Source organism: Atta cephalotes (assembly GCF_000143395.1).
Source record: "Atta cephalotes unplaced genomic scaffold scaffold00016, whole genome shotgun sequence".
Lineage (NCBI taxonomy): Eukaryota > Metazoa > Arthropoda > Insecta > Hymenoptera > Formicidae > Atta > Atta cephalotes.
This window is the reverse complement of record NW_012130080.1, coordinates 3,407,406-3,419,654: the sequence shown is the minus strand read 5'-3', so window position 1 is coordinate 3,419,654 and position 12,249 is coordinate 3,407,406. Positions and strand designations below refer to the sequence as shown.

The following is a 12,249-nucleotide window of genomic DNA, read 5'->3' as shown; positions in this document are numbered from 1 at the left end:
TTGCACCGATGCATCGATGCCGGTGCTCGTAAGCAAAATAAATTGGTTATATAATATAAAATATAAACGTAATTGTGTGTCTCTATAATACCAATTTACTTTTCATGAATGCACAATTAGAATATCAAAATAAATACAAGTTTTCTGATGATTTTACTTGCTAATAATTATTGCATTATGCGATATTATTCAGCTTGTGATGAACGTTACGAAGATGTGACTTTTGACGAACGCAGACGCAACAGACAATCGGCAAAATTATGACAGCAAAATGAAAGAAGAAAGTTTTGAGGTTCACATTATTCGTATTATTTGTATGTTTGGATCAATCATTTTTATAATAGTTAAAATATAACAGCACAGAGAACTCGTCTGTATCTTTATTCCAAATTTAGAAGAAATATATATAAAAAATAAAATATAAAAGATAGAAATATATATAAAAGATATAAAAAAAATAAAAAGATATATAAAAAAAATAAATTTTCTTTGCGTCTTAAAATATTCTTGATTATTTGAACTTAAATTTTTTTATGTTATTATAAGAGTTATTTTGTAGTTATTTTGGAATGTCATTTGAAAAAGATACCAGATGCTATTTCTGGAATATCTTTAGGAAATATTTTTTTTATAGAGTAATATTTTTAACTTCTCGATTATTAGTAATAATATTATGTATAAATACAATATGTAAAATAATAAATGCTTGACAGAGTCTTTAGCTGGCAGAGTCTTTATGGGGGATTGGCAGTGAATTATTGACTAGTGACAGAATAGATCGTGAATTGATTTGTCACGGATTAATTGTCGTTAGTCGGTTTCGTATACTCTTATTAAAGTAAATAAATAAAGCGGGAATCGTTCGCGTTATGTAATTTCAGGATCGATCTTCTCACGTATTTCTTCTACATAAGATGAAAGTTGTCGCCGAGAGCCGATTTTGAAGTGTTCGAGCAATGAGTGACCTCAAAAAGCGAAGGATCGGTATAGATTGGCTCGCTCGGATCGAAACCGCCACGTCGACCGGTGGATAATCCCACAGCACCCTCCAGAGCGGTGGACGATGAGGCAAGACGTTGGCTGATAGCATTGCTCATTGATCTCGAGATCGATCTAATTAAACATTACTATTTGTTACGATCTTCATTATAAATTTAAATTTTATATTATGAATAACGAAAAAATAATAAAATCAATGCTTAAAAAAGAGTTCGATTGCATTAACTGGAATTCAAGTTAAAAATGAACAAATCAAAATTTTCTAGAATAAATTTACTATAATTTTAGTTGAACAAACCAGGCTTCTGATATGATTTGAATCTTCTGGTTCATTTTCAACCAGAAAGACATAGAATTTAAAATATGTATAATTCATTTAATACTTACGACGCTTGGAACGGTTTCTGAAGACCTGTCCTCATAAAAGAAAAGTTGTTGATTCGACTGCTGTAAGGCTCATCGGAATGGTTGCTGCGACTGCAGGTTTTGTCGAGTCTACGATTTTTCATAATCACGGAATAAACGTATTTTCTGAAATAATGAATCACTTTAAATTTGCTTAATAAACAAGGAAGATGAGATCCAACATACTGTGTTAATAATACTGCAAGCTTATAACTATTCATGGGTTAATTTATTTTTATGAATTTATTCTTAAGGATCTATTTATTCATTGAGATGTGTTCTTAAATAATAAAATGCGAATGAATTATTAAATTTCATAGATAAAATATAAGTTCTATAAAATATAAGTTCTACCTGTAAACAAGCATAGACAAGAGAACAACAGAGGCCAAGAGCACCACGAGGATGCCTACTGCGGTAACCAAGCCGTAGTATTCGTTTTGCGTTATACAAATATTTTCCAAGAGTAATTTACTAGCCTTAGTTTGCTTCTCGATAATATTATCTTCTTCAATGTTCATTCTTGAGTCGAGAACCTATTAAAATACAAATAATATTATTAGTCGTGGAATAGAAACGACATCTTTCTATTCCTTCGAAATGAAAATGATCAATCTTGATACCTCTATCATTTCTCTGACATGCTCTTCCTCCTCTTCGTTGTCCAGTTGATCGCTCGCAGCATCGGTCGCGTTGAAAATCGTTGACGCATTGTTAAAGTCATCATTCGTTACTATTATCGGCGATGTCTCATCCTCGTCCGTCGCTGTATCGTTATTTACGTCCCTTCGCCGTCTGCCAAAGGATGGTTCGCTTCTACCGGTACCACTGCAATACGCTGGCTGGCAGCCATCGCGGCACGTTCGTACATTCGCCTCGAACACCAGGAAATTTGATTCGGGTATTTTGAAGGCGTTGAAGCGGGCCTCGAGGCTATCGCCATCACGGAGACGGTCCAAACCAGGAAACACGTAGTTGTCCACTGGACAGCTGCAGAAATTTCCGTTTCAATTACGCGAGTACGATATATAAATAGATTGCGGAGGTAATTTAATTTATCCAATTATTATGTAACTTGAATATCTCAATAAAGGCCAAGATAGAGAAAAAAAAATAGTTCAATGATGGCTGCGTTCCGATATTCTACTGAAAATCTATAAGTACACGTAATGTAAATTATAGATTTTCAATACTGGCAGTGATTATCGGAAGCTGATATTGTATTATCTTCAGTATAGATAATGCTATTATAATACTTCTCTTTTTTTTTCTCTTTTCCTTACTGCCGTTAATTATTAGGAGTTTCAATATTTCTTACCCATATCTGTCGATCAGTTGAACACTTTTACCAGAGTAAGGATCTCTTGCAATAACATTAGTAGCAAATATATCCGTTACGTAATTGTACCTACGGACAATAATGATTGGGATTTATTAAAATTTACACGCGATTATTATGAAATATTTTTAATACGAAGCTCTTGCGATATTTGATAAGTAAAAATTAATTCAAGGAAATTAACGAAATAGAATTGGACAGTGATATCAAACCATTATTTCCATATAATGTTTTAATTATATTAATTGGATATCAGGTTAAAAGATATATAAATGAAAATTACCCATCTTGAGCTTCAAGTCTAAAAGTGAGAGGGTCGCCAACGGCGATGGTTGTCGTGGGTCTACCCTGATAGAGAATCAGCAAGCGCACTCTGGAGCTCAGAGTATTTTCCGCTGGGAGATATTCGATAGGGATGGGGGACCCTGATCTGTACAGTGGACGCACGAGATCCATTAGCGAAATTGAATGAATTACAACTCTAATGAATGTGGTGGAAAACATGAGCATATCCAACGGGGGAAAGAATTGAGATGTTCAATTATTTATTTATTTTTTTAATTTTTAATTATAAAAAAATAGAACTTTACTTTCGACTCTAAATAATATTTTATTGTCACATAAACTATTTTCTTTCATCATTACGATCATATAAATAATTTCTGAAACTGTTATTAGATACAGTTTTGACAGAATTTCTAATACATAAGAAAAATTTTCGTAAGATTTTTAAGAACAATTTCGTAAGAACAAAAAACAGAAAATGCGTTAAGATGCGTTAATTAAAATGCGTTAATTAGTACTTTATTCACAACTGTTTTTAATAATTGTATTTCATCTGTACTGTCTTCAGAAAAAGATGAAAATTATATGATTTTTACAAAAAATAACATTATTCTTTTTTAAAATTAGGAAACAGAAAGAGATTCTAAGCTTTAAAATATCCAAAAAAGCAATTTATTAAAAATTGCTGTTTATGAGAACAGAATTAAACCCTTCCTCCGAAAACAAATCCTGGATATGCCCATATTGGATGTATATACACATGAAAGATGTAATGCGGACAACAAAAAAAAATGAACGCTTTAATTGGCTCTCATTTTTAAATTTCAATTTTATCAATTGATATACATTTTTTATCTTTTAATCAAATTTATTCAAATATTATACTTTTTTTATTGAAAGATAAAATGACTATTATATTATAATTATAGCATAAAAACAAAAATTTCCTATCATATAATTAATCCGTACTATGATTAATTTTTTAAGACGAGCCGTTAACATAAATGCACATTATATGCATATGTGTAACATGAAGTAAATAAGGTATAGAATGTATAAGGTATAGAAGGAATAGAATGTACATGATATCTTCAAAATTTAGAACTGAATGTGTGATAAAAAAAAATTGTACGAGTGTTTTCACCTCATATTATACTTGATTTTATACTCGTGTATAAAAAGGTAATGCATTTTACTCTGTTTACAGTAACAAGATATGCATAAATCCATGTTAATATACGAAATTAATGAACAAGGCTAGAATAACATTGGAACAATATCATAATATTTGCTCAACGATTATAAAGATGGAGAACTTGTCTAAAATTAATACGATTTGTTAAAAAAAAGAATCCTGTAAAAATATAAAATTGTAAAAAGGAATATTATTAGATAAGTTCAAAGATTTTTCTCTCGATATGGCTTTATTTACATAATTCAGTGTCCCGGGATACCTATGGCATTTAACGCGTTAAAGATCGTGCTCTCGGTACAAGGCACGATCTCTCGATCGATATGACCTGGCATACCCGGCACCGATGTAACCGGATGTGACGACAGCTTCGTCAGGTCCTCGAAACATGCATGTTAGATTGAATCGTTTGTCTCGCCCGGTTTGCACGTAGTCCGAAAATTGCACCACCACGATGTTTGTCATCGTATCGCCGTACTGCAAACATTTAAAGCGTGCATTATATCGATTATTACCATTAAATTTTAATATTAGATACGGATATTAAAAAAAAGAGAATTATCTTGTTAATAAGAAATTTTTTAAATGAAATTATTATAAATAATTCTTGTACTCGATGTCTGATTAAAAGTTATTGTGAAATAATTTTCTATTTGCGCAATTTAAAAGTTTTGAAATAATTCCTTGAACGTCATGCGCAGTAAAAGATTGCAGCTTAAATTAAATTGGAAATTACTTCGCAGTGGATCATGTTGTTAAGCGAAAATTTATGTTCTTACTCGCTGTGTGCCACATTCGGGATATCCCTGAGGTCCGCTAATACGGAGTTTGTTCACGGTCCTGCCGTTTCCGCGGAAGAAGCATCGGTCATAGTATCCGTACGTGTAAATTCGCCCAATGAATCCCTCCGGCGTCCTCAGAGTAAACTCCATTCCATCCTCGCTGCAGACTTGACTCACTAAAAGCGTAACAGAGCGTAATTCGTTGTGCATAGCTTTCGAAAAACAGTCGATCGAGGAGGTGCGCGTTAATACGGAATTAATTAAATTGAAATTGATAGTAAAAGAAATTATTCGAAGGCGAAGTGGTAACTGTGTAAATAAATTTCATTCTGACAGATAATTTTCGACGCTGAAAATTATCAATCGCATTTTTTTTAGCACAATATGCAAAATTTTGTGCAATATTTTTTAGCAGAAAATCGATTTCCTGAGAATCAGGCGTGCGATATAATTAATAACTACCGTTTATATATAAAATGCAATAAAATGGACATTTTAATTTGATTTTGAGCGAAACTAAAAATTTAAGCAGCTATTCATGCCTCGCATTCGTGATCGCTCTTTATTCTCAAAATTACTGTGTCGATTGTAAAATTGCATGATAAGCAGAATAAAAGAATGGCCAAGTGAAAAAGAGACGAGAGATAGTAAAAAATTCTCAAAATCTAAGTAATACAAATATTGTATAAGAAGTATAAGAAATAAAAATAAAACCGGAACACTAGCTAGTCAAGAGATAGTCAGCAATTAATATATTTAGGATGTTAAAAGCTGGAGGCAAAAGTTGAAGTTCGAAGCGTTTAGATGCATTATCAAAAAAATTATATTACATTTTTTGTTATTATAGGTACAGAATTTAAAAAAGTGAATTAAGATTGGAATGGGAAATTGTTGACCGAGAATGTTTATAAAACTGTATCAAACATCATCGACGACGGAATGTAGACTATGGTGATGTGTAGATATTAAATAGATTATGCAACATGCAAGAGGGAGAAGTATAAATAAAAGAACAACATTAAATATTTATTTCGTAAAAGTAAAGTCGTGTGACAAAATGGTGCAAAATTCTATATACAATAATGTGTGTAAATTCTTATCATTAAAGTGTAGCTTAATTAGACGAGTAGTTATTTTATATTTAATAAAATATGGATAAATCGTTATGTTCTATGCGTTTTTAATTTACTTCGCGTAGAAAACAATTCGATGACTATTCCGTGCAGGCAATAATTCGGATATTTCATTTCTAATTGCAAAAAAGCATATGTTTCACCCTGGTTCTTAATGCGCTCAAGTGTCTCTCACGCGTTTCTCAGCTTTCATATCAGCGTCTCACGGACGGAGGGACCGCTTACCGTCCAGACATTCCCCGTCCGCACCCTGGCGACCGTTGTTCCTCTCATAAAAGTCGTAATCCGAACCCGTGTCGTAATAAACCGGATTGCCCATGTCCATGTCCCTGGAGTCCCTATCGCTGAGTTCGCAATTGTCCCTCTCGGCCCCGTAAGGCGCAGTGTACGGTCGGTAATTGAAGGACCTGCAAATGACATTGGGAATTTGCGAGCATTGTCCAATTGATTGTGCAAACAAACGTCATCGGATCATTCCTAATTCAATTTCAAGCTCCCTTGGTCACAAGCATTTCCTGAACAAACTGTCGGAATTCTATGTTTCACCGTTGTAGTCACATCTATTAAAGAACGTTCTACTTTAAATACGTTTTTTACAGTATGTTTTCTATTTTATATATTATTAATATATAACAGCGGAATCTAATTTAATTTTTTTATATTAACTTTCACACACCATTCGCTTCAATTATTTTATCAATTTTATAATTGCTGTAATAATTTGATTATGTTAATAAGACATATGCGGTTGAATATATTTTGGTGAAATGGAACAGAGTTTCTAATTATTATGATAGAATTCAATATTTTATAACTAGAAACATTTTATAGATTTAATTATTCGGATTTGATTAATATTTTCTAGTTAGCTCTAATAAATTTCTAGCTATACTAGCTATATCCTAAAATATTCTAGCTATATCCTAAAATATTTTGCTGCTCAAATCAATCATCACAAACATATTACTATCTGAAAATCATTTAGATTAAATTCAGATTAAAATGTTTTTTTAATTTTCTCTAGCTTGTATAGTTAAATCTAATTCTGAAAAATAGCAGAAAGAAAAATGAAATTTATCTACATCAAACATGTCTTTTGAATTAATTGCCTAAAACTTCATCGCTTTTCGACACAAATTTAAATTCTCTCGTCTAATTATATTTATTTGTACAAGTTTGACCATTATCATTACCTGCAAACGAAGTCTCTAGCATCGGCACATTCCCTCTCGCACTGAGCCAACGACGAGGCAGTGGTGTACCGTCTAACGAATGGCTTCCGTACTCTGGTACGAGACCCAACTTGCCTGAAATTGTCCTGTTCGTCGCATCTAGACACTAACGGAGGCCTGCCTATGATGGGTCTGCCTGCGATGGGCCCACCAGCAGTTCCAAATGGACGAGAGTTATAGACTCCGCCTTCACCTATGTACCCGCCACCAACAATACCGCCGTCGTCATATCCTCCGTATCCTCCTAGTCGCATTGGACCGTACGGCCCACCACCATAATGAGGTCTTGGCTCGGGACCACTCTGAGGACCACGAACATCGTCGACAAATCCGGGCGAGTACATTCCTGGTGGTGGATACCTGCTTTTAATTGAATCTCAACGTCATTTTTCTACGATAAATCGTGGATCATCAAGATTATTGTTGTGGTTACTATTATTATTATTTTTATATTATTATATTATTATTATTATTATTATTATTATTATTATTATTATTCAGTGGCGCTTTAGTAGTCATTGATGTCCGATGTAATTAAAATATTTTAAAACACAAAAATATTGATAAAAAATAGATGCGACTTATAATATAAAATTTTAGATGACGTAAAAAAAAATAGCTAGACAACAATGTAAAATACAATTAATTCCGCTATTATTTATTACGCGCATATTAGATTTAGTAATTTTATCAGTGTAAGAAAAGAGAAAGATACTTTATTACGGCAAATAAAAATTTACTAGACAACGCATTAATGGAAAAGTGATAACGATACGTGAACAAAAAATTAAATTTGATTATAATCGTGTCTAATTTAGACAGCGACTTACCGACTAGCATAAGGATCCTTGTCTGGATATCTTCCACTAGCTGGATATCGATCGATAGGAGATCTATCACCACCTAATCCCATAGGATATCGGTCCACATGGTCTTCTGGATAAGGATATCGATCTATTGTATTAGGATATCGATCAATCATATCAGGATATCGACTTGGAATTACACGAACCCCGTGTATTACAGTAGGATATCGGTCATTCGCGGGATATCGGTCATTCGCGGGATATCGATCATTCGAGGGATATCGATCACTCACGGGATATCGGTCACTTGGAGGATATCTCCCCAGAGTTCCGGCGTCGGGATATCTATTGACGCCATTAGGACGACGATCTCCTCCTCTAATAGGATATCGATCAGACATGGGATATCTGTCCGGATATCGGTCGCTAACTGGATAACGATCAGGATAGCGATCTCCCACAGGATAACGATCTCCTGTAGGATAACGATCTCCTGTGGGATAACGATCTCCTGTGGGATAACGATCTCCTGTGGGATAACGATCTCCTGTGGGATAACGATCTCCTGTGGGATAACGATCGGGATATCGATCACCAAGAGGATAGCGATCAGGATAATTGTCGGGTTCATTTAAAGGATATTTGTTATCCGGATATCTATCGTCTAAAGGACGGCGATCAGGATATCGATCTGCTGGATAACGGTCGGGATACCGATCTGGATAACGATCCGGTATACGATCTGGTATACGATCTGGATAGCGATCTGGATAACGATCTGGATAACGATCCGGTTTGACGCTGGTAGAATATCCTTTGTCGTAATCGTCCGGGTATCCTGAAAGAAACATTTTAACAAATTTCGACATCGTAGTTAATTATGTAAATCAAATGTTTAATATTTTTAAGTAACATGGAACAAACAAATGGTAAACATTTAGCAATACTAAGAACTTTATAAAATTGATTTTTATAATAATCAGATTATTTTTTTAAAATTTGAATTTTAAAATTCTAGGAACAGAAAATTCAGCAATCTTACAAATCTTACAAATTTACAAATTCTCAAAAAACAAGATCTTTTTAAATTTCTTTGTTTGTAAGCCTTTGTCTTCAAAGGGTTAATATGGAATGCCGTTATAATAAAAATATAAAATTCAAGATTAGAGCTGATCACATTTAGCGTTGAAAATGCAATATGAATGCAATTTTGATTAGTTTAGTATTCGAACAACAAGATTGATGATACTCTTTAACAGGTGATGGTTAACAATTGTGTCTAACGGCAATTATAAACATCTGTTTAAGATCTTGTCCCATTAAAACAATTTATGTGATTACTCGGCAGCTCTATGAATAATTACACAACTTTATCTAACATGTCGACATGCGATATTACTCTGAATTAATAAAGCGGTTCTAACCGGGTCTTCCTAAAGAGGGTCGTCCAAAGTTTGTGTCCTGTCCCAAGGGATCCGGTCTGTAACCAGGACCATCGCGATCGCCGTCTAGATATTGATCTGTTGATACAATGCGGTCGTTAAATTAAACATTGAGCTATGCAAAGCTGTATCGCTGTTCCAAGACGTTTTCGAAAGTCGCAGCACGATCACGTAGTAATACAAGTCAATTTATCGACACGATATATAATTCAAAAAAAGAACCAAGCCGATTTAAAATTTTTCGTAAATAATAGAATAATAACGATAAACGTTAACAAATTTACATAAACATTAATAATTAATAAACATTAATTTCGCATTCAATAATGCAACTGTTAGGTAATACTATGTCATATTACATTTATATTGTTGAATGTGAAATTATAACATTAATGTTATATTAACTTTTAGGATCAATTCGAATAACAGAAACATCGTGCGATGCATCTCCTTCGTCACAATGAACAGACAGACAATCGATACTCACGCATGAGATTCTCATAATAGTCATAATCGGCATCGTAGATAATCCGGTTACCATCCCTTTGATTGAATCGGCTTAATCGGCAGGTGTGATAATGCTCAGAATAAACGGCGCTACGGCATTGGAAGCTCGTCTGCCGGAGGCATTCGTCCAGACACTCACTGAGGCTGCGTCCGGTAATCTCCGAATGAAACTCGCCACTCAAACGCGAGTTCCGATAACGCTGGAAAGCCGTATCTGGACGACGACCATCGGAGAAGAGGTGTGACGATGAACTGCTGTCCGGGTATTCGGAACCGCGCGCTACGGACGGATCTACGCTTCGTAAGTGGGCATTGATAACGAGTTGTGAATCACCAACTGACCATTGTTAATTAAAAATCTTACGCCTCGTTAGAATATAATACAGAGTAGGAAAAAATATAGCACCGATATATTGAATAACTAACACCGTACGTTTTATGTATTAATTAATAAATTAGCCCTTCAATATTACTACACTACACTATTTTGTCACAGGTGCAATATATTTTTTACAGTATGGTATATTCAACTCAATTTTTGCTTATAACTTTTATAAAAATAACATATTGTAATTATTTTTTTTTAATAATAGATAGAAATTTCGAAAAAACAGGTTTTTTTAAATTGGATACGCCATACCGAGATTGTTATTAAAGAGGTAATATAATTTTAAAATTATATATTCGAAATCTTTATTTTATTTATTTACACCAAAACCAAGTTAGTGTGAAATTAATGAAATTATAAAAGGTTTAGTAATTAATGGAATTTACATAATAAATCAAGTTAATAATTAATAAAATTAAATTAAAGAAAAAATAATTTAATAAAAGCTTAGTTTCTTGAAACATAGAAATTAATTTTAATGTTCTGGAAAAATCATTATCCATTTTATCTGTCATTGAATATATCGCGAATGTTACTTACATAATGAGACAAAATAACAATAGACTAAAATGGGGACAGGCAACACGAGTTATAAAAAATTAATATTAAAATTTTGCATACACTCACGATTATCTAAGCACACCAAGTCGTAAAAGTGATGACTTGGGCTGCTGCTAACTCCAATATCGTCCTTTTGTGAAACAGAATCCTCTTCGGATATGACGCACTGCCGCGTTTGTTCGTCAAATTCGACGCTGCGACAAAAATATTTTTCCGCTCTAGGACATAGCGCCTGACATTCTTCCAAAGTAAGATTTGTATATATATCCACTTCAAATGGGCCGCGCAAACGTTTGTTTTCTTCCTTGACAAACACTGTGAGTCCGTCGCATCGTCTCTCGGCTGATCAGATATTTAAAAAATATTTCTTTAATTTTAATTATATGTATAATTAATGTAAATATTATTAATTAATATAATTGTATAATTAATGTAATTATATATGCGATATTTCTCAAGATATTTAATATGTCGATTAACATCTTTTAAATATACCTACTTTTTTTGCGCAATTTCTAATTATTACAAGAAAATTTCTGACGCAATTTTTTTATAAGATACATAAATTAAATACTTTATACAAAAATTAATTAGAAACGTACTGTTAAGGCAAGTATTTTCCAAATAATCAGAATTCGGATCATCCTCCAGTAATTCAGGATGAGTTCTCCTAGTGAAACGACTGAGAGAACAGCTTCTCAGGGCAGTGTCATATGTTGCTGATCGACAGACGAAACTGAATTCGTTGAGGCATCTAAACATAAAATTAAAATGCTATTTCTTTTACGACACGCGATAATTTTTAATCTTCGCAAGTACCTATCTTCGCAGTCGGTTCTGTTAGCGGCACTGACTTCTTTGATGTCTGTCAAGGGTAGCTTCAGTTTCTTTCTCGGATGTCTCTCGAACACATAACGACGATTTGGACATTCTCTCTCTATTCTGTCGGCTAAAAATGAAACAGATATATTAACTAGTAAACTCTAGAAATTATTAAAGATAAATAGACACAGGTATAGAAATCAATTTTTAAAGAACTCCAGATCAATTTGAAAAATTATTTTTAGTCAAAGAATTGCGGAGAATAGTTCGTTCCACCATTATTAGGAAAAAAATCATTACGTCTTTCTGACAAACAAAATTCGTGAACGAGTGACTATTTCAATTAACAGAATGCA

At 33.3% G+C, this 12,249-nt stretch overlaps 1 protein-coding gene across 1 annotated transcript in view; it reads right to left on the bottom strand.

Annotated features, from left to right (window-relative positions):
- Positions 1 to 905: 905 nt before the first annotated feature.
- The window catches only part of LOC105618283, a 15,388-nt gene continuing 4,044 nt past the window's right edge, over positions 906 to 12,249 (bottom strand). Inside the window, exons 4-19 of the mRNA XM_012199823.1 lie at positions 11,891 to 12,020; positions 11,674 to 11,825; positions 11,138 to 11,413; positions 10,103 to 10,414; positions 9,598 to 9,693; positions 8,198 to 9,011; positions 7,329 to 7,730; positions 6,361 to 6,542; positions 5,000 to 5,178; positions 4,549 to 4,697; positions 3,027 to 3,173; positions 2,723 to 2,812; positions 2,028 to 2,394; positions 1,759 to 1,940; positions 1,387 to 1,530; positions 906 to 1,113 (exon numbers count right to left, since the gene is read on the bottom strand). Coding sequence (XP_012055213.1) covers positions 906 to 1,113; positions 1,387 to 1,530; positions 1,759 to 1,940; positions 2,028 to 2,394; positions 2,723 to 2,812; positions 3,027 to 3,173; positions 4,549 to 4,697; positions 5,000 to 5,178; positions 6,361 to 6,542; positions 7,329 to 7,730; positions 8,198 to 9,011; positions 9,598 to 9,693; positions 10,103 to 10,414; positions 11,138 to 11,413; positions 11,674 to 11,825; positions 11,891 to 12,020 — 3,830 coding nt within the window. The remainder of the gene's footprint in view (positions 1,114 to 1,386; positions 1,531 to 1,758; positions 1,941 to 2,027; positions 2,395 to 2,722; positions 2,813 to 3,026; positions 3,174 to 4,548; positions 4,698 to 4,999; positions 5,179 to 6,360; positions 6,543 to 7,328; positions 7,731 to 8,197; positions 9,012 to 9,597; positions 9,694 to 10,102; positions 10,415 to 11,137; positions 11,414 to 11,673; positions 11,826 to 11,890; positions 12,021 to 12,249) is intronic.